At 43.1% G+C, this 27,213-nt stretch overlaps 1 protein-coding gene across 1 annotated transcript; it reads left to right on the forward strand.

Moving 5' to 3' along the window:
- Positions 1 to 18,937: 18,937 nt before the first annotated feature.
- On the forward strand, positions 18,938 to 26,729 carry LOC142840348 (uncharacterized). Its single transcript, XM_075956909.1, has 3 exons — positions 18,938 to 19,317; positions 25,315 to 25,360; positions 26,505 to 26,729. The coding sequence occupies exons 1-3, from the start codon at positions 18,938 to 18,940 to the stop codon at positions 26,727 to 26,729; spliced, it is 651 nt and encodes a 216-aa protein (XP_075813024.1).
- The last annotated feature ends 484 nt before the right edge of the window (positions 26,730 to 27,213 follow it).

A 27,213-nucleotide genomic window follows, 5' to 3' on the forward strand; every position in this document is an offset into this window, starting at 1 on the left:
TCAGTATGGGAACATCATATATATAGACAGCATTGAGTATTATATGGCCATGCATATAGGAAAACATTAATGTTTACTGATATGTGTACAGTGATGAATACTGAATTCCGGACACTCAGGTCATTTCAGGGAACTTATGTGTATTGTTGTAGTAGGACTCTAAGTGACCTTGGGGATATTCTAATTGATGTAGCAAGCAGTAGGAGAAAAACTGGGGGCTCAGTTTCAACAAATAAACAGTGATAAGTGTGGATTAAGTGAGGCCAGAGAGATATTCAGTGTTTCATAACTAACCCGTGTTTAATTTGTCCAAGAGTCATGTGGGAAGACACTCACAAGTGCAATTGGTTGGCCTTCCACCTTTGTAAGTTTGTGGAAAGCCAATGTAGACAGCAGCAAAGTTGAACCTTCATGTTCGCTATTTGTACTGCAGCTCTAGAGAGACTGATGATGCACTGCATCTCTAGAGAGGCTGATGGACTATCACTCCAGAGCCATTTGTACTGCAGCTCCAGTGAGACTGATGATGCACTGCATCTCTAGAGAGACTGATGAACTATCACTCCAGAGCCATTTGTACTGCAGCTCTAGAGAGACTGATGATGCACTGCATCTCTAGAGAGACTGATGGACTATCACTCCAGAGCCATTTGTACTGCATCTCTAGAGAGACTGATGATGCACTGCATCTCTAGAGAGACCGATGTACTGCAACTTCAGATAGGCTGATGCACTGGAGCTCCAGAGAGGATGATAAACTGCACCTCTAGAGGCCAATGCACTACAGCTCTAGAGTCTAATACACTGCAGTTCCAGAGAAGCTGATGCTCTGCAGCTTTAGAGAAGCTGATGCGGTGCAGCTCTAGAGGCTGATGCACTGCAGCTCCAGAGAAGATGATGCAGTACAGCTGTAGAGGATGAGGAGTATCAGCTCTAGAGATACTGATGTACTTCATATATAGAGGCTGATGCACTATCACTCTAGTGGCCTATGCACTACAGCTCTAGATGCTGATGAACTGCAGCACCAGAGAGAGGCTAATGCATTGCAGCTCCAGAGAGGCTCATTTACTGCAGCTCTAGGGGCTAATGCAGTGCATCTCTAGAGGCTGATACACTGCAGAACTAGCTAGATTAGCTAGAGCTAATATGCCAACAGTGACTTAATTAATATAGTTCCTTTGTGATTATTTCGGGTCTAAGCTAACCGGACAGGTGAGAACCAACAATTGGCCTCCTCCAAACACACTGGGGCTTTGTTTCAGTTCATGGAGGCATCGTGTTGGTATGTTTGAGTTCCCCTCATGGCTTCTTGTCCTTTGTTGGTCTTTTTAAGACTATACATCCACATAATAGAAGGGGCACAGAGGGAGCGAAATGGCATGGACGCAAAAATGTGCAATTTAATGATTTTCCAATATAATGGACCCTTATTCCCTAGGAGCCTGAGAGGATGGTGACATCTAACAGGTAACTGTGACTGTATTTCCATAGTTGGCTATGTATTAAGGAAGAGGTGGTTTTGTTAACTGCTCTCCACATTGTTACAGATCATATTGCTGTCTGGAGGTTCAGCCTAAAAACGTTGGATCTCCTGGTATAAGAACGGAGACCAGGATGCTCTTCATGTTGGCAGAAAGTAGGGGATCACTATCAAGCTTCAACTCTCATTGAGACCATGGCTTTTGTCCTGAGCCCAGAAAACTTTAGAGGGCATGGAAGAGGGCCAGGGCAAAAGTCCATAGGTGACAGTGACCTACCCTTATTACCTACATGATGGAAGCAGGGAGTCCCAAGATATCTGAATGAATTTTATGAATTGGCTCATTTCCCTAATCCTATAGATGACAACAGTACATCTCTGTGCAGGCCTCCCTTGGAGTAGTATTAGCTCTCCCAAGTCAATTTGGGAAGGATGTTTGTTTGTTTGTTTGTTTGTTTCTTTGTTTGTTTGTTTGAGATGTGGATAGGCTGTGACTTTTCACACTCTTTTGGCAAGTGTGATTCCTTGTAATCACCATACCTGCTTAAGGTGATGGAGCAATACGAAGCTGTCCATCGATAAATGATGAGCTGAAATCATGGGAGTATAGCGGTTTACTGCAGAGAAATTACGTTTTTTGATAAAGAAAAATATGCCAGAGTAGATTCAGAAGTACTGGAAGAGAAGGAGAAGATGCTGGAGGGAGAAAAAGGGGAGGAGAATAAGAAGGCAGAGGAGAAGGGGGAGGAGGACGAGGAGGAGGAGGAGGAGAAGGAGGAAGAGGAGGAGGAGGAAGAGGAGGAGAAGGAAGAGGTGGAGGAAGAGCCTGGGAAAGAAGGAGATTGTTTTCTGACAGTTAAGGGTAGGTAGGAAGCAGTTATCCCACTATCCTAAGTGGTGAATCTCACAGCACCCCTTGTCCTTCGTGATAAGGGCCCCTTTGAGGAGCGTCAGTGGGAGTTAGGATTGAGGTGTCTTTCCAAGGCTGCACAAGAGAGTGTATTGTTGAATTGCATTGATTTCATTTTGATTTTTGGCCTTTTGGACAGAAAATAGATTTTGTTCCTTTAGAGTCATCCAGCACCTATAGATCTTCCAGCTTTCTGCTTGTTCTTCTGCTATGTTTCCTGAGGCTTTAAGGGAGGAGGTTATGAACACATTCCAATTAGGATAGAGCACTCCATAGTTGTGAGCAGAGATGACCACTCACACGGTCTATAGCTAATAGAAAGTCTTTATTCCAGCTGAAAAGGATGACACCCAGGTATCTGGGAACGTAGGCGTGGCCGCTGGTGTCCAGACCATGGGGGTTGTAAGGGCATCTTAAAACCTAGATGTCCTAACATCTAGCTCAGCAGATGCAGATGCCTGTGCAGAAGTAAGCAGTTTGAATCAAGCTGTTTACTGAAGCTAAGACAGCAGTTAGCTGGCAGAGGGGTTCATACAAACAGGAAGTTTAAGCACAGCTAAGTTAGATAGAATATCCCTGATCTTTGGTCCCTAGAATAGAATTAATTAATTTCCCGTGGGATTCTCCATGACAGAGATCAAAGTCTATTTCTACCTGAAATGGCCTCAACAAGAATAGAAGATGGAGGAACCTCTTCACTGGATTAAACTGTCACATTTCCGACTAGGTCAGAGGGCTTGAGTCAAATCATTGACTTGTCCTGTTCTAGGAGGGCATAGTTGTTTCTAGGGACCAGTAACTTAAATGAGTTTATTTTCTGTTTGAGGCAGTTGGCCTTGCAGGTGAAGAGGCAGGGTGCCACTGTTAGTCTGAGCAGGACAAGAATCCATGTTCCAGTTAATGCTGAAACTAAGGTATAGAAGTCCGGTCACCAGAGACTGTTAACAATATAATGATCTATATCTTCTTTCTTTTCTTCCTTTGAGCTTTTCTCTCTCCCTTTCTTTTCCTCCTCCCCTTCTCTTATCTTCTGCTTTCTTTCTTCTTTCTATCGACTATTCTTGTCCCCTAACTTACCCTTTCCACCTTTCTTCCTCATCATCCCCCAGTCCTTTCTCCTCTACTTATTTAAAAAGCAGTTACTCATGTATGCACTCCAGGGCAATGGCAGCCAATTACAACCACCTCATCTTCAGTCTCCTCTACGACCTTAGACCAATTTCCAGGAAGCCTGCTGAAAACCAGACTTATCCAGGTAATGACACATCCACTTTCTTGCAGCTTCCTTTCTTGTGCATAGGAGATAAGAGGCCTCTATGGGAGGCCACAGAAACCTCCACAGTCACCCAGCAAGGGCCCTGCATTTTTGTAGATCTTTAATGGATAAAAGAGTACAGGGTCATACAGAAAAAGAAATTAGTAATATATTCAGCTTTCTGGCTCTTCAACTTAGATCAGAAATGTAGGCATCATCTAAAACAATCAAATTTGAGGAATCTATGGCAATTATTTCAGCTATTCCTGCACCTATTTAATCAGAACCAGAATTGGGACGTGTTGTGCCTTTGTTAACATTGATTCAAGGCCAAATATGAGCTCTCCCATCCTTTCTATTATAGGCATATATCATGAGGATTACATAGGCATGAATTGATGTAGTGGGGTGTGACTTTCCAGAGAGTCAGAGGAGATAACTTTATTCTAAGCAGTAGTTCAAGTAAACCAAATAATTCAAGGGCATGATGAGTTACCTTGTCCTTGGCAGAGAGTGTGTAGATTGTAATACCTGAAGTCCCTTTGATATCCGGCCTTCTCCATATCCTGATTTACTGATCCCCGATCTCTTTCTTAGAGTCATATTTTCCCATTTCCTTGAAACGACATAAGACAGGAAAGGTACTAGCTAACGGATTTCCCATTTAGGGTTGTTCTGAATTTTGACTTCCTGGGCTGGCGTTGCTAAGGGTTTTGTGTGTCCTTGGTTAGAAAAGTCTGGTCAATCTAAAGCCTCACCGGCATTTACTGTTACACAGAGTTGTGTTTTCCACTTGTGATACTGAGTGTTGAATACACTAAAGCCATCTCTTTCACCATGTTATTGCAGAGCTGGTTTAAGAAAAGAAGAGCCCAATACAGGAAACATCAGCAGTCTCAGATTCACCAGTGTCCATTTGCTGAGGGCCAGGACACATTTCAGTAAAGCTTTTGAAGTAGTGCTGAAGCATCATCTTGTCCAGGCCCCAGATGAAGACGGGATCTTCAGGTGTCACTGACACCTTCTGATGGCTGTGACACATTATCCATCAGCAATAAAGAGTTATGTATTCAAAATATTTCATGTCATTTTTGGGGGTCTGTAAGGTGTGGATGTCCATTATTGAGAAAATATTTAAGAGAAGATAAAAAAGGGGCACAAACCCTGAGTCACCTTTACTACTCCACAAGTCACAAAAGTTTCTCAAACCAACGGCAATCTGCGCTCAGACATATATTCTTCTTTGTTGTCACATTGTACCATCCTCACCTTAACTCTACCCTGTGGGAACAAACACCAAAGAAGAGGAAAAGGACAAGTCTCCAGTGAGAAGACTGTTCACAATGAAATCTGAGTTTCCCCCAAATCTACAAGTTCACCCTTGTACTACAACAAATACAAAAGACTACTTTCTGAGCATTCATCTGAGGGTAGACTGACCAGTCACCTAGGCTGCCCCCAGGTCTGTTCACTGTCCCTCCTTTCAATGGCACAGTTATGGTACTAGGAGTCCTCCTGACACAGGTCCTACTGTTTCAAAGGAAACACAAGAGCCCATCCCATGCCCATTAGAAAGAGGCTTCATCTTTGCTCCCACACCTAGCCCGAGATGCACAAGAGGCATATTGATCGATCTTCCCAGTTCAGGCAGGAGAGGAGAAGGATTCTCTGCAGATACACTAGGCCAGGTTAGTGGAAGACATAGGATGCAGACTTCAGAGCATGCAGGGAGCAATGGGCTGTATTAGCCCAAGGGTGTTTGGAGAAGAGGCAGTGTGGAAAACCCATAGAGAAGGTTATGCCTAAGTTCTGGCAGGAGGACTCATAAGGGTGGCATTAACATGGTGGTGTATGTCGTGGGGTTAGAACACATGACCTGTGAGAAATTGGCCAAGGCATGATCTGGTTTTGATGCTGTGACTACTTGTGACATATGGCAGACTCTAGAAAGGGGGTGCAGCAGGATGTGTTAAAGCCTCTTTCTAAACTGAGTACCGGTAAAGTGGGAATCCGGACTTTGTAATAGAGAAGATGGGTAAACAGGTCTGTGTACCGAGGAAACACATCTAGAAGTTTGGTGTGACATAGGAGGCACAGATAGACTGGTTGTAGTACAGCCTTGTATTAGTAAAGTTTGTGGATTTTACAGGCACTGCAGAGAGATGGAGGATGTGAATCCCCATAGCAAGAGTGTTCAGAGGACAGATAACATGTGTACTGAGTGTTTTGTGTGTCATCTTGACACAGGCTAGAGTCATCAGAGAGGAAGAAGCCACAGTTGAGGAAATGCCTTCATTAGGTTCAACTCAAAGTCATTTTCTCAATTATTCATCAACAGTCAAGAGCCCAACTTACAGTATAAGGTGACATTTCTGGGCTGGTGGTCCTGGGTTCTATAAGAAAGCAGACTGAGTAAGCCATGCGAAACAAGCCAATAAGCAGGTCTCCTCCATAGAATCCTCATAAGATCCTGCTTCTGTGAACCTTCCCTGTTTGAGTTCCTGTTCTGACTTCCTTGAGTGATGAACAGCAATGCTAAAGTGTACATAAAATAAAAGCCTTCTTCCCCAACTTCCATTTTTCATGGTGTTTTGTCAAAGTGACAGAAACCTTGAGACAACATCCTTCTGCTCAAAGAGGAACTGGGAACTCTGGTGCTGGGATTATAAGCACCAAGGTGGATGCTGGATTAGGGACATATACAGGACCTAAAGGAAGGTAGATTCAGGCCATAGGTAGGGTATATGAGGTGGAGCTGGTGAGAAAGACTGCCTGGGGTACTACCACAGAATGCAGTCAGGCTCTTAGTATAGTCCTGAGAAACTGACAGGGTCTGGCTACACAAAGTAGGCCTGTGGATCAGAGCCCTACAAATGTAGAGGAAGTTTCCTCTGTAGAGACCTAAGAACAGTGAGGGAGGGGCCCATTGCTCCTAATTAGGTCCTGGTGTGGGGCCAGAGAGAGTACCTGAAGCTTCACATTCCAGGAGAGGAGGGCACATATGTGTCTAATATACACATAAGGTGATGACCCCATTGAGATCTGTGTTCTTATCCCATGACTGTCATTCCCACAGCAAAACATTTCAAACCAACACACATCTCTTGGGGCCAAACAAATCCCAGAATAAGGGCATAGAAAGATGGCACAGTGAATATGTGATGATGTGGAATTCCCCTCTCGATGTTGTTAAAAAGGAACTATATGGGCCTATAGCAAGTTATTGGGAACAGAGCTAGGTGGGGAAAACTAAACTGAATGCTGGGAGAAAGAAGAGCAAAGCCAGAGAGAAGCTATGTAGCTCCTCCAGAGAGGGATGCCAGAAATTTAGCTGTTAATCCAAAGCCACGGGGCGATACACAGATTAATAGTGATGGGTTAGATAAGGATATGAGTTAGCCACAAATATGCTCTGGCTATTGGCCAAAAGCATTGCAAATAATATGGTTTCTGTATGATTATTTCTGGGCTGAGCAGTCAGGAGACACACAAGTGGCCTTCTTTCAACACCTATGGACCAGTCATGATCTTTCATGGTACATTTTTCAGAACCTATGGTGTCTTGCATTGTAGCGGCGTAAATGAATGCAGGCAGATTGTAAAGAATATATACAGCTTTAATGAAGAAATAGACTTACAGGACCAGGGTTCCAGCAGAGCACAGGAAGCAGAAGGAGTGTGCAGGCTCCCACGTGCCCGATTTATAAGTAAACTTTCGCCCAAGGCAAGCGTGCCCCCTAAGGGGCTGGCTTAACCCTACATTGCATCTTCCTGTAACTCCAGCTCCAGGGAAGAGGACACCCTCCTCTGGCTTATACAGGCCCCGGCATGCATACATGTACAGACTCATACACATTATGAAAAATAACATAAGATTTCAAAAAGAAGGCCTTGATTGACAATTCTAGGCAACAGATTTTCGTCCATGGGTCTTTGTGTACCAGGATCCTTCCAGCTCCTGCCACCATCAGCTGGTGCCCAGTGCACCATGGTTTTGATGTATGTATCTGGACAGGGGCACGGCTGTTGTGGAAGTTCAGAAGGTAATTCAATTCATTTGTATTATTTCAGCTCAACATTCCACATCACACACCATTCTAGCAAGGAAATTGAGGCAACAAAACTGTAAAATAGCTGGACACATTACTTTCATATTCAGGTGTAGAGAGAGGGAAGTACATTCATGCTTACTACTTGGCTTCGCTGACTGAAATTTATTCAATTGTATACTGTTCAAGATGCCCTAGCTAGGGAATGGTGTCTCCGAGGTGGGGCAGATCCTCCTATAACAACTAACTCAGACAATTTTCCTCAGATCATCCAGTGTAGAAAATCTCTCATTGAGACTCACTTCCCAGGTACTTTGTCTAAAGATGACAATTAAAACAAACTATCCCAGAAGGTCAAGGTGCTTGTCACCAAGACAGCAGACCTGAAATTCACCCACAGGATTTACACGGTGGAAGAAAAATCAGCCCATGAATACTGTCCTCTTCTGTCCACACTGGGAAGGGGGAGGTCCCAATAACCAGCAACAATAATAAAATAGTAATGACTAATAATGCTACTCCACACTACAATTCATGTGCTGCATGACAGAGCTTGCCTCGTTTGCACCACGTCCTGATTTAATGTCTAGTCCCTCAAGAAAGCTGAAATATTGCCATTGGCAGGCATAGGTTTCAAACGTTAAAGAAGGTATCAAGGAAAAGTATCGATGTTTCTGATGTTCACAGGCGCTGTATCTGCCCCAGCCCCAAGCTTTGTCAAGACCCACACAGCAGCAAAGCATAGGGCCTGCCTAGATTCTAGGGATCAGAATTCCAGCAGGTTACCTTCCTTCCCATTTGATCTTGCCAGCTCAAAGCCACTTCAGACAGTGACCCCCTAATATATAGAAACCCATAAATGGTTTGATCTTGGAAATCTAGAAGCATGTGTGAAATAGTCATCTGTATAGCAACTCGATATTGCACACAGTTGCCCAGTTATTACTAGGGAGGTATTTGGTTCCCTCTGGGTCCTGGATGATATAAGTCTCCACCTGTCCATTGCATGGTTATTTAGGACATGGACTGCAGGAATATAAAACAGACCCTGAAGCAGCCATCAGCTTAAGAAAGGGCCTGGAGTGTGTAATATAAGAATTAATTTTCCTGCTGAGTGCTTTTCACTCTGTCCACTTTTACAAGCATTGTGTGTAGTTTGGAGCTAGTTGAGTCCATCCCACTATCATCTCTGGACTGACTCCTTTATCTAACGTTCACGCTGTACAAGTCAATGTGTGAGGGAGGCTGTGATGAGATTAGTTTGTGCAGGGGGCAGTGGCAATCATGTCCAATAATAGAACAGACAGTTCGGGTTCAGGAAGGAGTCCTTGGTGTTCCCCCTCTCACAGCTACTATGAGAGGGGTGGAGTACTAAAGTTTTCAGGAAGTTCAAAATCACATCCTAACCCAGACTAGAAACGGCCTCTCAAGGCAGCATGCAACTCAAACAAATTGGAAATTCAATCTCTGACATGAATGTATATGAGCCCATGAAATGTGCTTTTGCAAAAAATAAATGGAATGTCTAGAAGCACAGGGTTCAGGTACCACCAGTCTTGGAGCAAAACTGGCCTCCATGGCCCCTTGTTGGAGGGTTCAAGTACCAGCAGCTGCTCTCCCGTCTGGGGAAGTTTCTCCAACTCCCTCTGGCCAGCTCCAAGACCCAGCCTGCATGTTTGTTTGATTTCCCCACCTTAAGGTCACCCCAAACATCTCCTGCAGCAGTTGTCCCCAAGTATGGGCCCTGAACCAAAAAAAAGCTAAGCTACAACCTGATTTCCACCGATGGCTGCTTTCAGGCCCGTACATCCTGCTGCATCTATACAGAAGTTCCAAGAGTAGCCGGCCCCATGAAGTGGCTGAGCCTGGAGCAAATCTGCAGGAGGCCTGTAACAGGACATCTGACTGCATGGCACCCACAGAAACAGGAATAAGAGCTGAAGCCAGAGGCATTTGTCTCCCCCGGGAGGACCAGATGTGCTACAACAAGGCTAAGAAGAACAAAGACAAATCTCCTGCTTGGAGCCCAGACAGCCTCAGGAGGTTTCCTGTTTTAGTCATGCCCTTCCTCCCCAGTCATATGGCACATTACCTGAGCCATACTGCAAACAGTGATGGCCTCAGGTACAGCATCAAAGAACACATTCCTCTCTGCAGTATTCCTTCCGCAACCCCCATTGGAGCCTGCCAGCCTGAGACTGTACTTACAGATGAGTGGAACTAAATGGAGATCCTGTACATGGGCTGGGCCGGGTTCTGAATGTCCAGCACCTTTTCCCACTTCTAGTGACTCTGAGCCCTTGGCATCCCCTCTGACTCCATGGATGGGAAGCCTGAACAGGAAGAGAAGCTGCCAGTGTTGCTGAACTCCAAAGCCTAGTTTTCCTATCTTTGTCCTGCTGCAGTTCAGGGCTGTGATCATCCATGGGAGGGTGTGTCCCATACTTTCCCATGAGTACCCTGTGCACTAGTGGTGTACCCCAGTGCAGTGAACCCTGTTTTATAAGGAGAACAGCTTGGAGACGGTAGGGGTACTGCCAATACTGATATACAGGTTCTTGTCCCGACAGCTTCAGTTAGGGGTCACTGTCATCCGAGAAGTTACCTTCTGCCTTGTGGCATGGGCTTCCTGGGCAGCAGATCACCCTGCCCGAGTTTTCCTGGATTGCCAGTGTTCTCTGTCCCTCACTGTGACTTTCACAGGTGTGAAGGTGGCCTGGAACATGGTTTTAGGAATCTTGTTCTCTTTTCCTCCTGCATCCTATTGTTCCCATAGTTTCCTTCTCGCCTGCCTGTCCCTGCTTTTTTCTCTTGATTAACAGAAATAAATATTCTAAATCTCCATTGAAACTTCAGGGCAAGAAGAGGGACTGATCAGAAAAAATGTTCCAGGACAGTGTCCACCACGGAGATCGGTCAAGTTCAGAAGAGAGGATACACAGAAAATTCCTGGGAGGCCTTTTCTGAGGAGCAAGTCTCTGCTGTTTAATCTCTGAACTCCATGAAATTTTACTTATGCAAAAGAAGCCAGAAGGTCATTCAGGCAGGGGGTACATTAGAGAAGCAGATACCACTATAAATAGTGGAAAGCTGGAAGGCACCTGAAAGAAAACTGAACTTGAAAACTGAATACATTATTGGATGTGAGACATCATTTTTATGTGTAGTCACATGGTCGTGAGCACGGATACACATTGTTGGTGTGAATTCATGTATGTGTATGCTTCATGGATGTGGAGAGGAAGGGCAGCTTTTAGTACCATGCTTCAGGTGCAATCCACATTGAATATGTTTTATTAAAAATAGATTCTTCTCTCATACAGTACCTCCTGACCACAGATTCTCCTTCCTCTACTCCCTAACTCGTTGACGTCGCGTGTCCCCCAGATCCCCTCTTCTCCGTTTCCTCTTCAGAGAAGAGCAGGCCTCTAAGACAGAACAGCCAGACAGGATACAACAAGATATAATAAGACTAGGCAAAAGCCGTCATACAAATGATGGAACAGACAACCCAACAGGAGGAAAACATTCACAAAAGCAGGTCAATAAGTTTTCCAGTCTTGGAGCCGCCCAAGAACACCAAGCTAACACCCACAACATTCACACAGAGGATCTATTACAGACCCTTGCAGGTCCTATGCTTGTTGTTTTGGTCTCCGTGAGTCCATGTCAGCTATGCTTAGTTGATTCAATGAGCCATGTTCTCCTGGTGTCGGCCATATTCCCTGAGAGACCACATTCTTTTCAGACAGGGTTTCTTACAGGCCTCCTGCTGTGTTTCCTTCTCAGCTTGCTGTGTGATTTTGGAAACGTCACTTGACCTCTCTGTTTTATTCTCCTCATGCATAAGATGAGTGTATGAAGGCATCATTCTCATGCCTGGCTACATGATACTAGTCAGGGCTTCAGCCAGGCTTGCTGCTCCATCCCCTAATAAGTCTTGGCACTCTGACAAGGCTGGCCTTTACCTGTTCACTCGATATACCCTTATAGCTCTCAAGCAGAGCTACCTGTACAGACTGAGACTAATTTTGAATTACTATGTGTTTCACTTCTGGAAACACCGGATGCAGGTGCAGTAAATAGGTCTACACACATCTGTCCACTGTATTCATGACCCTGCCTCTGTTGAAAACTTACCTGACTTTGGTGATCAAGTGCTGTCTCTTGGCCCTTGTTACTCTAAAGTCCACGTAGATTCATTGCCTTTGACTTATTCTTTTGAGACCCCTGACTCCTCTTAGTCCCTGCCCTCAACCTATCCCCTACTTTCTTTTCAGAAAAGGGCAGGCCTCCCATGTATATCACCAGCCATGGCATAACAACATTAGGGCTGATGGCCAGGACACCTTGCAGTAAAGCTTTTGTAGGAGTGCTGAAGCATCATCTTGTCCAGGCCCCAGATGAAGACGGGATCTTCAGGTGTCACTGACACCTTCTGATGGCTGTGACACCTTATCCCTTCAGCAATAAAGAGTTATGTATTCAAAATATTTCATGTCCTTTTTGGGGGTCTGTAAGCTGTGGATGTCCATTATTGAGAAAATATTTAACAGAAGATAAAAGGAAGGGAACAAACCCTGAGTTACCTTTACTACTCCACAAGTCACAAAAGTTTCTCAAACCAACGGCAATCCGCGCTCAGACATATATTCTTCTCTGTTGTCACATTGTACCATCCTCACCTTAACTCGACCCTGTGGGAACAAACACCTAAGAACAGGAAAAGGACAAGTCCCCAGTGAGAAGACTGTTCACAACAAAAACAGAGTTTCCCCCAAATCTACAAGTTCACCCTTGTACTACAACAATACAAAAGACTACTTTCTGAGCATTCATCTGAGGGTAGACTGACCAGTCACCTAGGCTGCCCCCAGGTCTGTTCACTGTCCCTCCTTTCAATGGCACAGTTATGGTACTAGGAGTCCTCCTGACACAGGTCCTACTGTTTCAAAGGAAACACAAGAGGCCTTTTACGCCCATTAGAAAGAGGCTTCCTCTTTGCTCCCACACCTAGCCTGAGATGCACAAGAGGCATATTGATCGATCCGCCCAGTTCAGGCAGGAGAGGAGAAGGATTCTCAGCAGATACACTAGGCCAGGTTAGTGGAAGACATAGGATGCAGACTTCAGAGCATGTAGGGAGCAATGGGCTGTGTTAGCCCAAGGGTGATTGGAGGAGAGGCAGTGTGGAAAGCCTATAAAGAGGGTTATGCCTGAGTTCTGGCAGGGAGGACTCATAAGGGTGGCATTAATATGGTGGTGTATGTCGTGGGGTTAGAACACATGACCTGTGAGAAATTGGCCAAGGCGTGAGCTGCTTTTGATGCTGTGACTGCTTGTAGATATGGCAGACTCTAGAAAAGGGGGTGCGGCAGGATGTGTTAAAGCCTCTTTCTAAACTGAGGACAGGTAAAGTGGGAATCCGGACTTTGTAATAGAGAAGATGGGTAAACAGGGCTGTGTACTGAGGACACACATACAGAATTCTGGTGTGACAGAGGAGGGTCAGATAGTCTGGCTGTTGTACAGCGTTGTATTAGTAAAGTTTGTGGATTATAGAAGCACTGTGGAGAGATGGAGGACGTGAATCCCCACAGCAAGAGTTTCCAGAGTACAGATAATGAGTACTGGGTGGTTTTGTGTCATCTTGACACAGGCTAGAGGCATCAGAGAGGAAGAAGCCCCAGTTGAGGAAATGCCTTCATGAGGTCCAACTCTAAGTCACGTTCTTAATTATTGATCAACAGACAAGAGCCCAGCTTAGAGTATAAGATGCCATTCCTGGGCTGGTGGTCCTGGGTTTACTATAAGAAAGAGGGTGAGTAATCCATGGGAAGCAAGCCTGTAAGCAGCTTTCCTCCATGGCCTCCTCATAAGATCCTGGGTCTGTGAACCTTCCCTGTTTGAGTTCCTGTTCTGACTTCCTTGAGTGATGAACAGCAATGCTGAAGTGTGCATAAAATAAAAGTATTCTTCCCCAATTTCCATTTTTATGGTGTTTTGTCAAAGTGACAGAAACCTTGAGACAGCATTCTTCTACTCAAAGACGAACTGGGAACTCTGGTGCTGGGATTATAAGCACCAAGGTGGATGCTGAATTAGGGACATATACAGGACCTAAAAGGAAGGTAGATTCAGGCCATAGGTGGGGTATATGAGGTGGAGCTGGTGAGTAAGACTCCCTGGGGTACTACCACAGAATGCAGTCAGGCTCTTATTATAGTCCTGAGAAACTGACAGTTCCTGGCCACACAAAGTAGGCCCGTGGATCAGAGCCCTACAAATGCAGAGGAAGTTTCCTCTGTAGAAAACTAAGAACAGTGAGGAGGGGGTCCATTGCTCCTAATTAGTTCCTGGTGTGGGGCCAGAGAGAGCACCTGCAGCTTCACATTCCAGGAGAGGAGGGCACATATGTGTCTAATATACACATGAGGAGATGACCCCATTAAGATCTGTCTTCTTATCCCATGACTGTCATTCCCACAACAAAACATTCCAAACCAACACACATCTCTTGGGGCCAAACAATTCCCAGAATAAGGGCATAGAAAGATGGCACAGCGAATATATGACTTATGTAGGATCCCCTCTGTATGTTGTGAATATCATTGGTTAATAAAGAAACAGCTTTGGGCCTATAATAAGTTATATGGAAACAGAGCTAGGTGGGGAAAACTAAACTGAATGCTGGAGAAAGAAGAGCAAAGCCAGAGAGAAGCTATGTAGCTCCTCCAGAGATTCATTCCAGAAATTTAGCTGTTAATCTAAAGTGATACACAGATTAGTAAAGATGGGTTAGATAAGGATATGAGTTAGCCACAAATATGCTCTGGCTATTGGCCACACGGCATTGCAAATAATATGGTTTCTGTATGATTATTTGTGGGCTGAGCAGTCAGGAGACACAGAAGTGGCCTTCTTTCAACAGCTATAGACCAGTCATGATCTCACACATCAGCAAAGACACATCTTTTGGCATCAGGAAATAATTATCATCAGGAGATCATTAAATAAAGCCACAACTGATCAAATTGCAGATAATAACTCACCATGTGGTGCCCATCCCAAACTTACACATTTGTAATGCTTAAGGCTTGGGAAACATGGATGTTAGGGAACAGAAAGACTGTAAAATCCAGAAGACCTGGAAGTCTGTTGTGAGATTGTTTCTTCTAACTATGAAAAGGAAGCTATACCCGTGAAATCTCAACAAGACAGCTCTATAAACAATATTCATTTTCAAATTCCACCATCAAGTGACATCCCTATATAGATGGGTGAAATCTTACCAAACTTCACTCCTAAATGAAGAGCTTTAAGTAATTATCAATGGCTGATAAAGGGAGAATTAGTCTTCTGCAGTATTGAGGCTGTTTATTGGCTATCCAATACCAAATAGTCATCCCTAAATACATATACATACGAGCAACACTAAACAGACTCAGCAGGTTGTATTTATATACCTATTCACCAGTATGTAAAACAATTTTTGAAAAGAGTTTGAGTGGAATCAGTCAATGGATGAGAGAGGAACAAGAATGGGAGACACTAAGTAACTACATTTCAATTAATTTTAACTGAAAAAAAACTGCAAACTTCAGCATGAAGCTCAGAATTCCTGTTCAAGGGACCATATTCATGCATATAGCTTAATGTGGTTTTATGTTTCTCAAAATATCCAACTGTCAAAAGTCCTTTTACATAATTCCAAGACTTCTGCTCATATGCCTAAGAAAATCCAAGAATTTCTTTAAGGCTACAAAACCCTGTATGGGTCTCCTGAGGTATCAGTATAGTTATATATCTGAAGGCAAAACTGGGTGGTGACATTTGGCCCTGAGGGTCGTCAGCCTTGTATTGGTGAAAAACTCCTTCCAGAGTGGCAGGGCCATATCTATTGACTCTACAAGATGAATTCCCCTCCACCAGCGGTGAGGAGAATAGAACCGTCAGAGTACAGGTAAGGGGGCAGATCCCAGAAAATGAAGAAAAACTCCTTCCATGCCTAAAATAAAATCTTGAGAAATCAAGCAGTTCAGTATCCTAGGTTTCAACAGTGTCTTAGGTCTCATTGGGGTCCTCCCTTATATCTCTACCCCACCATACAGAATCCCGTCTGTATACAGTCTAGTCCTGATGCCAACCCCCTGTCCCCTTCAAGTCTGAAATTTATTAATATAACATTGTAAGTCAGACGGTCTCACAATAAAGGCTTTCTTTTTTATTTTCTTTGCTTTTTTTTGGACAGTTTTAGGTCTGGTTTCTGAATGGAGGTTGTTTATAGAATTAGATTGTGTATGTGAATTTGGACCTAGGAAAAGGCATCTCTCTACATTTTTTTCTTTTCTTTGTTACTTTATCTAGATCTGCCAGAAACAACTACCCAACATCTTTATATACCTTAGGAATACTTTTTCAGAAATGTTCAAACGTGTTGTATATACAAACCTTAAATCCTCTGTCTCTCCCAGTGGTGAATCTATAGTATGGAGTGTTTTGTCTTCTGTATTTCATTAAACAGTTTTTTTTCAATGAGAAATCACTCATCTCCATACTATCTGGAGAGAAATTTTGCTAATTTAAGTATACCCAAATTAGGTATGCAGCTCCAGACACCATCAAGCCTGGTAGAGAAAATAGTAATTAGCAATTATTTCTCTAGTAGCATATCAGATCTAAAGAAAACTTCCTAAATTGACTTACAGAGCAGAAGTGGAGTAATCCAAAAAGGCTATCTTTACACTGGAGAGGCAGAAAACTCAGCAGCTTCTCAATCCAAGAAACTGGAGCCCTGAGCAATTCTAATCTGTAGCAGGAGGCCACTTGTTGATTCCCAGCCACTTAGACCTGAAATAATCACACAGAAACAGTTTAAATCACTGCTTGTCCCATTAGCTCTAGCTTCTTTTTGGCTAACTCTTATTTATTAATTTAACCCATTTCTAGTAATCTGTGCATTGCCATGAGGCTGTGGCTTACTGGGTAACATTCCCAGAGTCTGTCTCTGGTGGAGGTTCCATGGCTTCTCTCCCAGCCCTTCTTTCTCCCAGCATTCAGCTTAGTTTTCCCCACCTATCTAAGTTCTGTCCTGCTATAGGTTCCAAGCAGTTTCTTTATTCATTAATGGTAATCACAGTATACAGAGGGAAAGCCCTCATCACTAATCTGAAAATCTAAAAGGTCTCTGGAAAGCCTTGTGTTGCGTATGCTTTCGAAGACTGAAGAATCTATGGTCTGTCAGACAAGGCCAGAGCAGAATTGATAGACTTGCCCAGAAAAAAAAAGGAAGTGAATGCTTTTCCTTTGACCTCATTTTATCTTGATTTCCAGTTGGAACATGTTACCCATATCAAGGGGTAATTCTCTATAGAATACCCTCACAGCCTCCCAGGGGTGTGCTTCCTAGGTAATTCTCAATCCAGTCAGGTTAACATCTATCACAGGGGTCCCAGAGAAGGGAAATGCCTCTGAAGACTTCAGAAAAGCTATCTAGCCGAGGAGTCAGGAGTAAATCCTCCTTCCCTGAAATGACATTTCAAAGTAAGCCAATGGCTATTATCCAACACTCTGGGTGGACTGAAGAAAAGCACAGAAAAGGCACAAGGCACAAAGACACAAAAATGGTGAGAGTAAGCTTTGTAATGCTAGAACCCAGATTATGAGTTTGGTAACCAACTCTACAGACTGTCTTGTCATTGCAGGCCAAGTTAGACACTTCTCTCAGATAGGGACATAAGAAAGAATGCTAGTGAAGAGTCACCAGTGGACACTGTCCAGTTCATAGATAGTGAGGTAGTATCATCCAGGTTGCTTTAGCAAGATTTGACTGAAGTCACCCTGCAGCCAGGAGTAAGAGTGGTAGGCAGTGATGATCCCTCATAATCCCTGTGTATCTATCGACTGTGGGGCTCTTTACACAGATGCAGACAACTCTGGATACCCAGCCCCTGCTGAAGGTGATAAGTCTGATCCATAAAAGAGTCCTAGAACTTTCACTTCTGAAAGGCTGCATAGAACACTAAACATTTTAAACTGTGACCCATTTTGGACCTAAAATTTTATGTCATCAAAGGTAGACAGGCATGAAACACTTGTATCCAAATTGAATACTTACTAATAATAAATCATGAAAGTTTTTATTTTGAAATGATTGTGTATAAAACTATAAGGGAGGCCAAGACCTTAGTAGGACCCTAGACGCCATGATGGATGTATCATTCAGGTTGCAAAACTCAGCATGCAGATGGCAACACCTGACACTATGAAAACAAAGACCTAAACCGTCAAAGTCCACAGTTCTGGCAAAGTCTCTAAATGTACTAACCTTGCCTTTTGACTCCTGTAGTTCTGCTTCTGGCTAACTCTTCTTATTAACTGAAATGTGTCAACCCAAGACATGGGTTTTGTGTTTAAAATGTCACCCTGATGAAGGTTTGGGGTTTGGGGTAGCAAACACTTAAACTCCTGTCCAAGCAATTGTCTCTGGTGGCTACCCTACAACATGTACATACATACATATATATGATTATACTACTTGTTAAAATTAAAAATAAATCTTCAGAGTTACACATATGTGCCTTTTTGTTCTTTTTACAGATAATTAAATCATAGCCTAATTTGATTTTCCAGGATGTAATAAATCAGCCAATATTTTTCAGAGTTGATCATTATTTTGATTTCATAATTTCCAACAATGAAAATGATGCTTCAAATAATAGGTAGCACAAAAAGATTAAGGTTTATTTAGGGCCATATCAAAATGTGAAAATTATGTCCTAATATGATAGTTTATTTAATTATCTTATTTTTATTCATATCCTTCCTCCACCTCCAAATCACCTTTAAATGCATTCTCAAGCATCGTCAAGATTTGCTCGTAGATCTAAAAGAAACTCCTCAGCTCAGGACCAACTGCTGGTTTCTTTCTCCATTAAGTCAGAAAACTAGCGATCTCCTTCAAGCAGTCTTTTTTATTTATTTCTATTTTTTTTTAATTTTTTCCCCAACACTACTTATTCCAACTGTCATTATTCCATGCACAAGTTCGTGCCCACACTCCACCCCTTGTATGCCTAAACTAGAGCCTCACCCAGGGTTGTGAGTTGAAAGCCAATAGCAGCGATAGCAGTCTGGAGTAACAATTTTAGCCTGGAAATCCCAGACAGTTCCTCAGGGGGCTTCAAGGCGCACAGCCATTGCAGAACCCACAAGGGGGCGCTTTCTGATGCGCTCAGATCATGGCCCGCAAGTACTTCTACTTCGACTATGACTTTTACCGGGTGAACTTCTATGAGGAAGAAATAATGACTGAACCTGAGAAAACAGTGGCCTACACGATAAACAGTGGCAGCTTTGACCAGGGAGTCATAGAGGCCCTGAATAATCTGTTCTGTGAGGGCCAGAAGAGCTCTGTCGACGACCACAGCTACCAGGACTGGGATATAAGTAACAGCCAAGACATTGAGCAAGAAGAGGTGGAGATGGCCATGAACATGGTCGAAGCCAGTGAACAGCCATTAGTCAAGATTCGCCAGAAACCATACATATTCACGCCTGGACAGCTGTGGGAACTGCGAGCAGTCTTTGAAGAAACTCAGTACCCAGACGCCATCAGACGGTATGTATCGGGTCTGTCCTTTAGGACTTTGGGCTCCTTCTCCTCTCCCCTGGCCTCTCCTCAGTCTTGTTGAAAGTTTGTAATATTTTTGAGATTCAGAATACTGACTCATAATAAGCATAGCTTTTTGCCACTGAGGTACAAGCTCCTCAGGGAACCTCAGCGCACGGGAGCCTAGGTGGGAGCCACAGGAGTGCGCCCTCTGGCGAGCTAAGGGCATTGGCCTCACTCTGAGGAAGAAAGCCGCGAAACTTGAGGGTGACCCATGCAGCAGACAGAGGTGGCTTTTTTTGTAAAGGAATCTCAGGCTCCCTGCATGAGCTGTGTTGCATGTAGGGGACCACAGCCTCTTTTTAGTTTTGTTGAATCGGAGTCTGAGTTGTACAGGCTGGACTTGAACCGACTTGGTAGCCCAATCAGTCCTTGAAGTTGTGATCGATCCTTCTGCCACAGCTTCTTCAGTAGCTGAGATTACTGGTTTGTGTCATCAGGCTTGACTTCCTATCCATTCTTGGCCCTGAATCCACAATCTTCACCTGACTCTTTGATGATGTTTAAGGGGAGTTGTTGTCTAGAAGTCCTAAGTAAAGTCTGTTTTCTCCATCCATTAAAGAATTCAAAGGCGGAAAGATCCCGGGCACAACAGGAGGCAATGGTACTTACTAAAAGTACTAAAAGTGAAGTAGGAAACACACACAGTGAGGCATGCGAGAGAGAGAGAGAGAGAGAGAGAGAGAGAGAGAGAGAGAGAGAGAGAGAGAGAGAGAGAGAGAGAGACAGAGAGAGAGAGAGAGAAGAGAGAGACAGAGAGAGAAACAGAGAGAGAGACAGAGAGAGAGAGACAGAGGAGGAGGAGGAGAGGAGAGGAGAGAGAGACAGAGGAGGAGGAGGAGGAGAGGAGAGGAGAGAGACAGAGAGACAGAGGAGGAGGAAGAGAAGAAAGGAGAGGGAGAGAGAGAGAGAGAGAGAGAGAGAGAGAGAGAGAGAGAGAGAGAGAGACTCCCCACAAAGTAGAAAGGGGAATCTGAAAACGAAATGGTTTTCATTTGGAGAACTGGAAGTTTTCAGCTGACTAGTCCTCTCATAAACTGAACCATGTTTAGGACAGACCTTGAACATAGGGGATCAGGCTGGAAAATTAGCCAACGGCAGGAGAAAACGCCTACTAGGCCTTTGGCTCAGGTAAAGAGGGTGAGAGAGAAGCAGAAAGTTTGCTCTCTTAATAGTTTGAGGCCTCTTTCCCTGTATGTCTGCAGGTCAGGTCTAGCTCTTGGTCCCTCAAGAGCATACCTCTTGGGTGACCAAGGTTGAACTTTCCATGCATCCTGGTGCAAACCAGGTCTCCAAAATGCTCACTGACCACTCCTTTGGTTCCTTTCTGTTTAAAAAGTGTCCAAAATTAAACACAGAAACATAAAGGGCATTGCTTAAATCAAATCTGAAGGTCAGAACTCAGCAGACTGAAGTCTTCTCAAGTGATTTGGGGATAGGTCCCTGGGAGTCTCTATGACGCCACAGCAAAACCTGAACCCATTAAATAAGTGCCCTTTCCATGCCCCTAGTCCCCACCTACCACTCTCTTGTTTATTTGTCCTCTCTATATGATTCCTCTAAGGACCTCATATAAGGAAAATCAGGCAGAATTTGTCCTTCCTGAACTAAGCTGCCTCGATTAGTATGTCTTTGAGCCTTGTCGGTGTGTTAGCATCAGACAAAATTTCTGCTTTCTCAGGGGTCAGTCATACCCAAACACCCCTATGCACAGCCATGTGAAAAGCTATCTGGGCAGATTTTCCCTGTGGCCCATGTGGCTTGTGCTTCACTGGTGTGATCTAGTGGAGCAGACAAATGCTTTTAGAACTCCATCTCAGTCACTCGGGGTGCACACCCAGAATCAGACTTGTGTCATGGGATCATCCCTGCTCACTATTTGAGGAACCACCTCACCCTTCCTTTGCACTGTACTATTTGACATTTCCCCAGAGGGAGCATCATGCTTCCAATGTCTTCAGGGACTCACCGTGCTTTATTCTGTGGGTGTTGTTAGTAGCCACCTTCTGAGTGTGAGGACCTTCTGGGTGTGGTTTGAACTGCTTTTCACTACTGCTGCCTGAATTTCCCTGTGTTTATGGATACCGTGACCTATGTTCGTGGTCAAATACGTCTTTAGCAAGGTCTTTTTCTCCTATCTAAGTCAGGGTGTGTTTTGTGGTGAGTTATTGGTGTTCAAATTTGCTGTCTGATTGCATGTAATGTTTTCTTCCCAGAATCATTTCTTTCAATACACAGAAATACTAAAATCTGCTAAACATCCACATTTATCATTTCATTTGTGTTGCCTGTGTGGGGCCTGCTTTTTGTGTGCAAAATTTTTCAGAGATCAAATATCCGGAAGAATGAAGACTTGTGTGCCCTCACAAACATATCATTCGGCCGTCACTTTGCATAGTTATCTGTACCTAGTGGCACAGATCTATAACCTCAGCCACATGGGAGTAGATCCAGAAAGAGAGACACTTCCAGGTTTTGCAGGGCTCAGGAGATTGCTCAAGGTCAGCAGAAGCAGCTTAGTGAAACTCTGTTTCAAAATAAGACTGAAAAACACATAAATACAAATATAAGTATAAAACCATACAGCTCAGTGGTAGACCCCTTGCCTAGCATATCTGGGATAGTAGGTTCAATTCCTGATGTCACAAAATATGTATAATTTGTATGTGGCAGATATAGACACATACAAATTTTCTTTTTTCTTTTGTTTATATATATTTTCAAATCAGGGTTTCTCTGTGTAATAGCCCTGTCTGTCCTGGAACTCTCTCTGTAGACTAGGCTGGTCTCAAACTCACAGAGAGCCACCTGCCTCTGCCTCCCGAGTGCTGGGATTAAAGGTGTGCACCACCACCACTCTCTCTCTCTCATACATTACATCCCTACTACAGTTTCCCTTCCCTCCACTACTCTCAGCCTCCCCAGACTCCCCCGCTCCCCTGTCCTCTGCTCCCACACTTCCCTTCAAACCACTTCTACATAAAGCTCCTTCTAAAGGTTGCTGAAAAGTCTGCTTATAGAGGTGTGAGGGGAGATAGCAATTATTTACATTTTATTAAAATATTTTTCATGCAATATATTTTAATCATATTCTTTCTCTCTCCCAACTCCTCCCATATCCTCCTTAACCATTCAACTTCATGAACTTTCTCTTTCTCAAAAACAAAGGAAAAAAAACAGAAAAAAACAACAAAACCAAAACCCAAATCAAAGAAGACAAACTTAAAAAAGAAAACAAGACAAGAAGTAATAGAACAAAACAAAAGGTTCACACACACACACACACACACACACACACACACACACACAAAAATACAATATCTTTTGTGTTGGCCAACTACTCTGGACATGGGGCCTGCCCTGGAGTGTTGTGCTGATGATGGTGTCCTTTGCTGTCCAGAAGCATACAGAAGCTTTTCAGTTTCATGAGGTCCCATTTAGTAACTTTTAGTCTTAGTGCCTGTGCTACTGGTGATCTGTTCAAAAGGTCTTTTCCTGTGTCAATGAGTTCAAGGTTATTTATTACTTTCTTTGAGACAGGGTTTCTTACAGGCCTGCTGTGTTTCCTTCTCAGCTTGCTATGTGATTTTGGAAACATAACTTGACCTCTCTGTTTTATTCTATTAGGTTCAGTGTATCTGGGTGTATGTCTATAATAGTAATTTTTTTCTCTTGGTGGATTTTTTCTTTAATGGATATATAGTGTTCTTTCTTACCTTGTCTGATTAGTTTTGTTTTGAAGTCTCTCAGATATTAAAATAGCTACACCTGCTTGCATCTTGGTTCTGTTTGCTTGGAATGCCATTTCCCATCCTGTTACTCTAAGGTAACATCTGTCCTTGCTGTCCTTGGTTTGTGAGCTGTTTCTTGAATGCAGCACAAAGATGGATCCCATTTTCTTACCAAATCTGTTAGTCTGTGTTTTCTGGTGTGTGTGGGGAAGAATATAGACCATTAAATTAGATAGTTTTTAATGATCGGTGTTTACTGATTTCTGTTATTTTGTTGTGGTGTAGCATTTTTCCATCATTTGATTAACTATTGTGAGATTATTTATTCCTTGTGTCCTCTTGGATTGAGTTAACTTTCTCTCTTCAGCCTGAAATTTCATTCTAGTGCCTTCTGCCGAGCTGTATGGGTGGACAGAAATTGTCCAAATTTGCTTTTCTCTTGAAATGTTTTTTTCTTTCTCTGTTAACTGTGGTTAGTAGTTTTGCTGGATCTAGTAGTCTGATCTGACATCTGTGGTCTCTTAGGGCTTCTACAACATCTAACCAATCCCTCCCGGCATTCAGACTCTCCAATGGGCCCATCTTTACATGTGACTTGGTCCTTTTCCCTTGAAGCTTTTAATATTCTTTCTTTGTTCTATATCTTTAGTGTTTTAATTATGTGACAAAGGTATTTTCTTTTCTGCTCCAGTCTATTTGGTGTTCTGTATGCTTCTTGTACCTTAATAAGCATCTCTTTCTTTAGAGTGGGTGAGTTTTCCTTCATGATTTTATTGAAAAGTCTTTTTGTGCTTTTGGTGTGTGTTTTTCTCCTTCTCTATACCTATTATTCATAGGTATGGTGTTTAAATATTGTCCCAGATTTCCTGGGTTAATTATGTCTGGATATTTATTTTTAATATTTAACACTTTCTTTGACCAAGATATTCATTTTTCTACCTTGTCTTCAAGATGTGAAACTCTATCTTCCATGTCTTTTAATCTGTTGTTGAGACTTTCATATAAAGTTTTTGTTTGACATCCTGAGTTTTTCACTTCTCTTTTTATTTCATTCTGGGTTTTCTTTGGTGATTCTATTTCTTTGTTAAATTCTACTTTCATGTCTGGAATTGTTTTTACTTGTGTTTTTTTTTTTGGCAAGTTTTTGTGGTCTTTCAGACATTTATTTGGATCTTCTTTAAGGTATTTGAACATATTAATAATTGGTGTCTTGAAGTCCTTGTCTTATGCTTCAGCTAAATCGCTTTTCTTATAGCCTATCACAATAGAGTTGCTGACATCTTGAGGAAGCATGTTGTATTGATTCATGTTTGTGTTTGGCGCTGGGATCTAGGCATCTGAAGCTATGATGTTTGAGGTGTTTCTTAGTGTAGACATCTGGTGTCGTATTTGTTGGGTGGGTCCTTTGGTCCCAGTCAAGTGTAGCTGCTGTGGGTAGCTGTGTCCCAGCAAGTATGGTGGCTGAGGGTCCTTGGCAGAATTGTTTTGCACTTCAATGGGGAGTCACAAAGGGATGGAGCTGAGCTGAGAGGGGCAGTGGGGAAGAACTAGACTTATTCTGCATCTGCACCAGGAGGCTGAGTCCCTAAGAGATTGGGTTGGGCTAGGCGGAGGGCCTCCTGAAGGCAGGCTGCAACAGAACTAATGGTGGAGGAAGGTCATTGGCTAATAAAGGAACTGCCTTGGCCCATTTTATTGGTTAGAACATAGGTAGGTGGAGTAAACAGAATAGAACGCTGGGAGGAAGAGGAAGTGAGCTCAGAATCCACAGCTCTCCTCTCTGGAGCAGACGCCTCAGAGAGATGCCATGCCCCAGCTCCGACCCAGGATGGACTTAGGCTAGAATATTCCCGGTAAGACTGGTGCTCACAGATTATTAGAGATGGGTTGATCGGGTTATCAGAATTAGCCAGTAAGGGCTAGAGCTAAAGGGCCAAGCAGTGTTTAAATGAATACAGTTTGTGTGTTGTTATTTCGGGCATAAGCTAGCCAGGCAGCTGGGGTGTTGGGGACACAGCCCCGCCGCTCCTTATTACTACAAAGTAAGCCGGAACTGGGATTTGTATATAAAATAATATTGTTCTAAAAATAAAATAAAAAGAATAAGTATGGAGAGCAAGATATTAAATTTTAAAATATACATGGAATGTACTAATTATAGTTAATTCCATGCCTAGTATGGAATATTAAATATTTGTCTTTTTTCTCTTCACAGAAGAGAACTGGCAGAGCTCATGAATGTGGATGAACAGAAGGTGAAGGTCAGTCAGCCTGCGTATTTAGTTTACCAGAGTGCTGATCTCAGAGTTGCCTCCGGACATGGATGACTTTGCCCTAGGCACATGAAACTACTTTATTTTTTCCTTGTGTCTTATGCTGGGGGAAAAGATCTGGAATATGAGACCTTGGCAAATGGAAAATGGAAAAGGAAAACTTTAGCTAATGTTTACTCCGTGCGGGGCAGTCAATTGTGATCCTAAAATAAAAGCAAAACCAAATATATAGCATCTACACCTCTGTCTGTCTGTCTCTCTCATGTATGTATAAATGTGTATATATACGTGTGTGTATATAGTATCTATGTTGCATAAATATTTTGCGTGTGTGTGTGTGTGTGTGTGGCATAATTAACATTTGATTCCGTGTAACACAAAAGAGTGCTTCACAGGGGTCTCCTGGTGAGTATCATTTTGAAACTCAGGGTGACTTGGAAATGATCATGTGGCTGTAGGGAATATCTTGGTTGTAAAACAGAACATGTGCACTTGGTAAAAGAATGAATGAATGACAAACTAAAGGGGAAATGGGATAATTGAGCCATGAAATATTTTTTCATAAACTAAAGCATTTTCCTATCATGTGAGACAAATGTGGAAAGAGAACTTAAAGCTCAAGAGGGTAAATTTCTTTGTTTCTTTTAGAAGGTTTTGAAAAGGTGATTCAGACAGTGGTGGTTCTACATTTAGTTTCTGGTGTTATTATATCTCATATCCAGGAAAAATATTTCCCCAAGTTCCCACTAGGGCAGAGGAGTCAGTTCTTGAATACAAAGGGAGTTCATGACCACCAGGAATACAGGAGACTGTTTCTAAGGACAATTTTGAAAGAATAACTGTAAGCCTGTGCACATAGAGCTTGGTACATGACTCTAATTGGGTGTGCAGAATAAAGGGTTTGGTATTGTGTGTAATGAATTTTTCTTTGTTTTTCTGGTAGTGACATACAAACCAGGAACTATGAAATTGTAGGCAGGTCATTGGCCATGAAATGGCTAGTAGCTTCAGCCATACAAAGCATGTGAGCACTTAAAAACTGCATTGTGGGTTCAAAAGAGATTCATAGGGTCAAATGAGAGCAGCAACTGCTAAATATGTTAATCGAACCCTTCTCTCCCTCGGATTTCAGGACTGGTTTAACAACAAGAGAGCTAAACTTAGGAAGAACCAGAGGGCAATACTGAGAAAAAAGCATTCCCCTGCTATCAACGACAACCTTGATATGAAGACTCTGGTGGAGACCAAGAACATCTTCATTCTCCAGGAGCAAGTGGGAGATGGGCTCTTCTGGTGTCGCAGGAAGTTTGTCGCCCATACTGGCCAGGACATTCCTATCTTTCTCTCCTTATATTAGCAATAAAGCACAGTTTATCCATTTACAACTTGTGTGTGCCCTCCACAGAAAAGGATGTGTTTTATTACAATTTGTACAGAAGTCAGCTCAGAGCAGGTGAGGGATAGAAACACATACCGGTCATTGGAATGCATAGCAGCCACTGGAACACATAGCAGTCACTGGAACACATAACGTTCACTGGAACACACAGCAGTCACTGGAACACATAATGGTCACTGGAACACACAGTGGTCACTGGAACACATGGTGGTCACTGGAACATATAGCAGACACTAAAACACATAGTGGTCACTGGAAATCACAGCGGTCACTGGAACACATAGCAGCCAGAAAAACACATAGTGGTCACTGGAACACTTAGGGGTTATTGGAACACATAGCAGCCAGAAAAACACATAGTGGTCACTGGATCACACAGTGGTCACTAGAACACATAGCAGTCACTGGGACACACAGTGTTCACTGGAACACACAATGGTCC

The sequence above is a fragment of the Microtus pennsylvanicus genome, chromosome X, assembly GCF_037038515.1.
Source record: "Microtus pennsylvanicus isolate mMicPen1 chromosome X, mMicPen1.hap1, whole genome shotgun sequence".
Taxonomy (NCBI): domain Eukaryota; kingdom Metazoa; phylum Chordata; class Mammalia; order Rodentia; family Cricetidae; genus Microtus; species Microtus pennsylvanicus.

Excerpts from the sequence above, each read along its gene's own strand:
- LOC142840348 (XM_075956909.1), top strand. The coding sequence starts at position 18,938 with ATGGCCCGCAAGTACTTCTACTTCGACTATGACTTTTACCGGGTGAAC. Across the intron at positions 19,318-25,314 it reads TACCCAGACGCCATCAGACG|AAGAGAACTGGCAGAGCTCA; the intron begins GTATGTATCGGG and ends TTCTCTTCACAG. Across the intron at positions 25,361-26,504 it reads TGGATGAACAGAAGGTGAAG|GACTGGTTTAACAACAAGAG; the intron begins GTCAGTCAGCCT and ends CTCGGATTTCAG.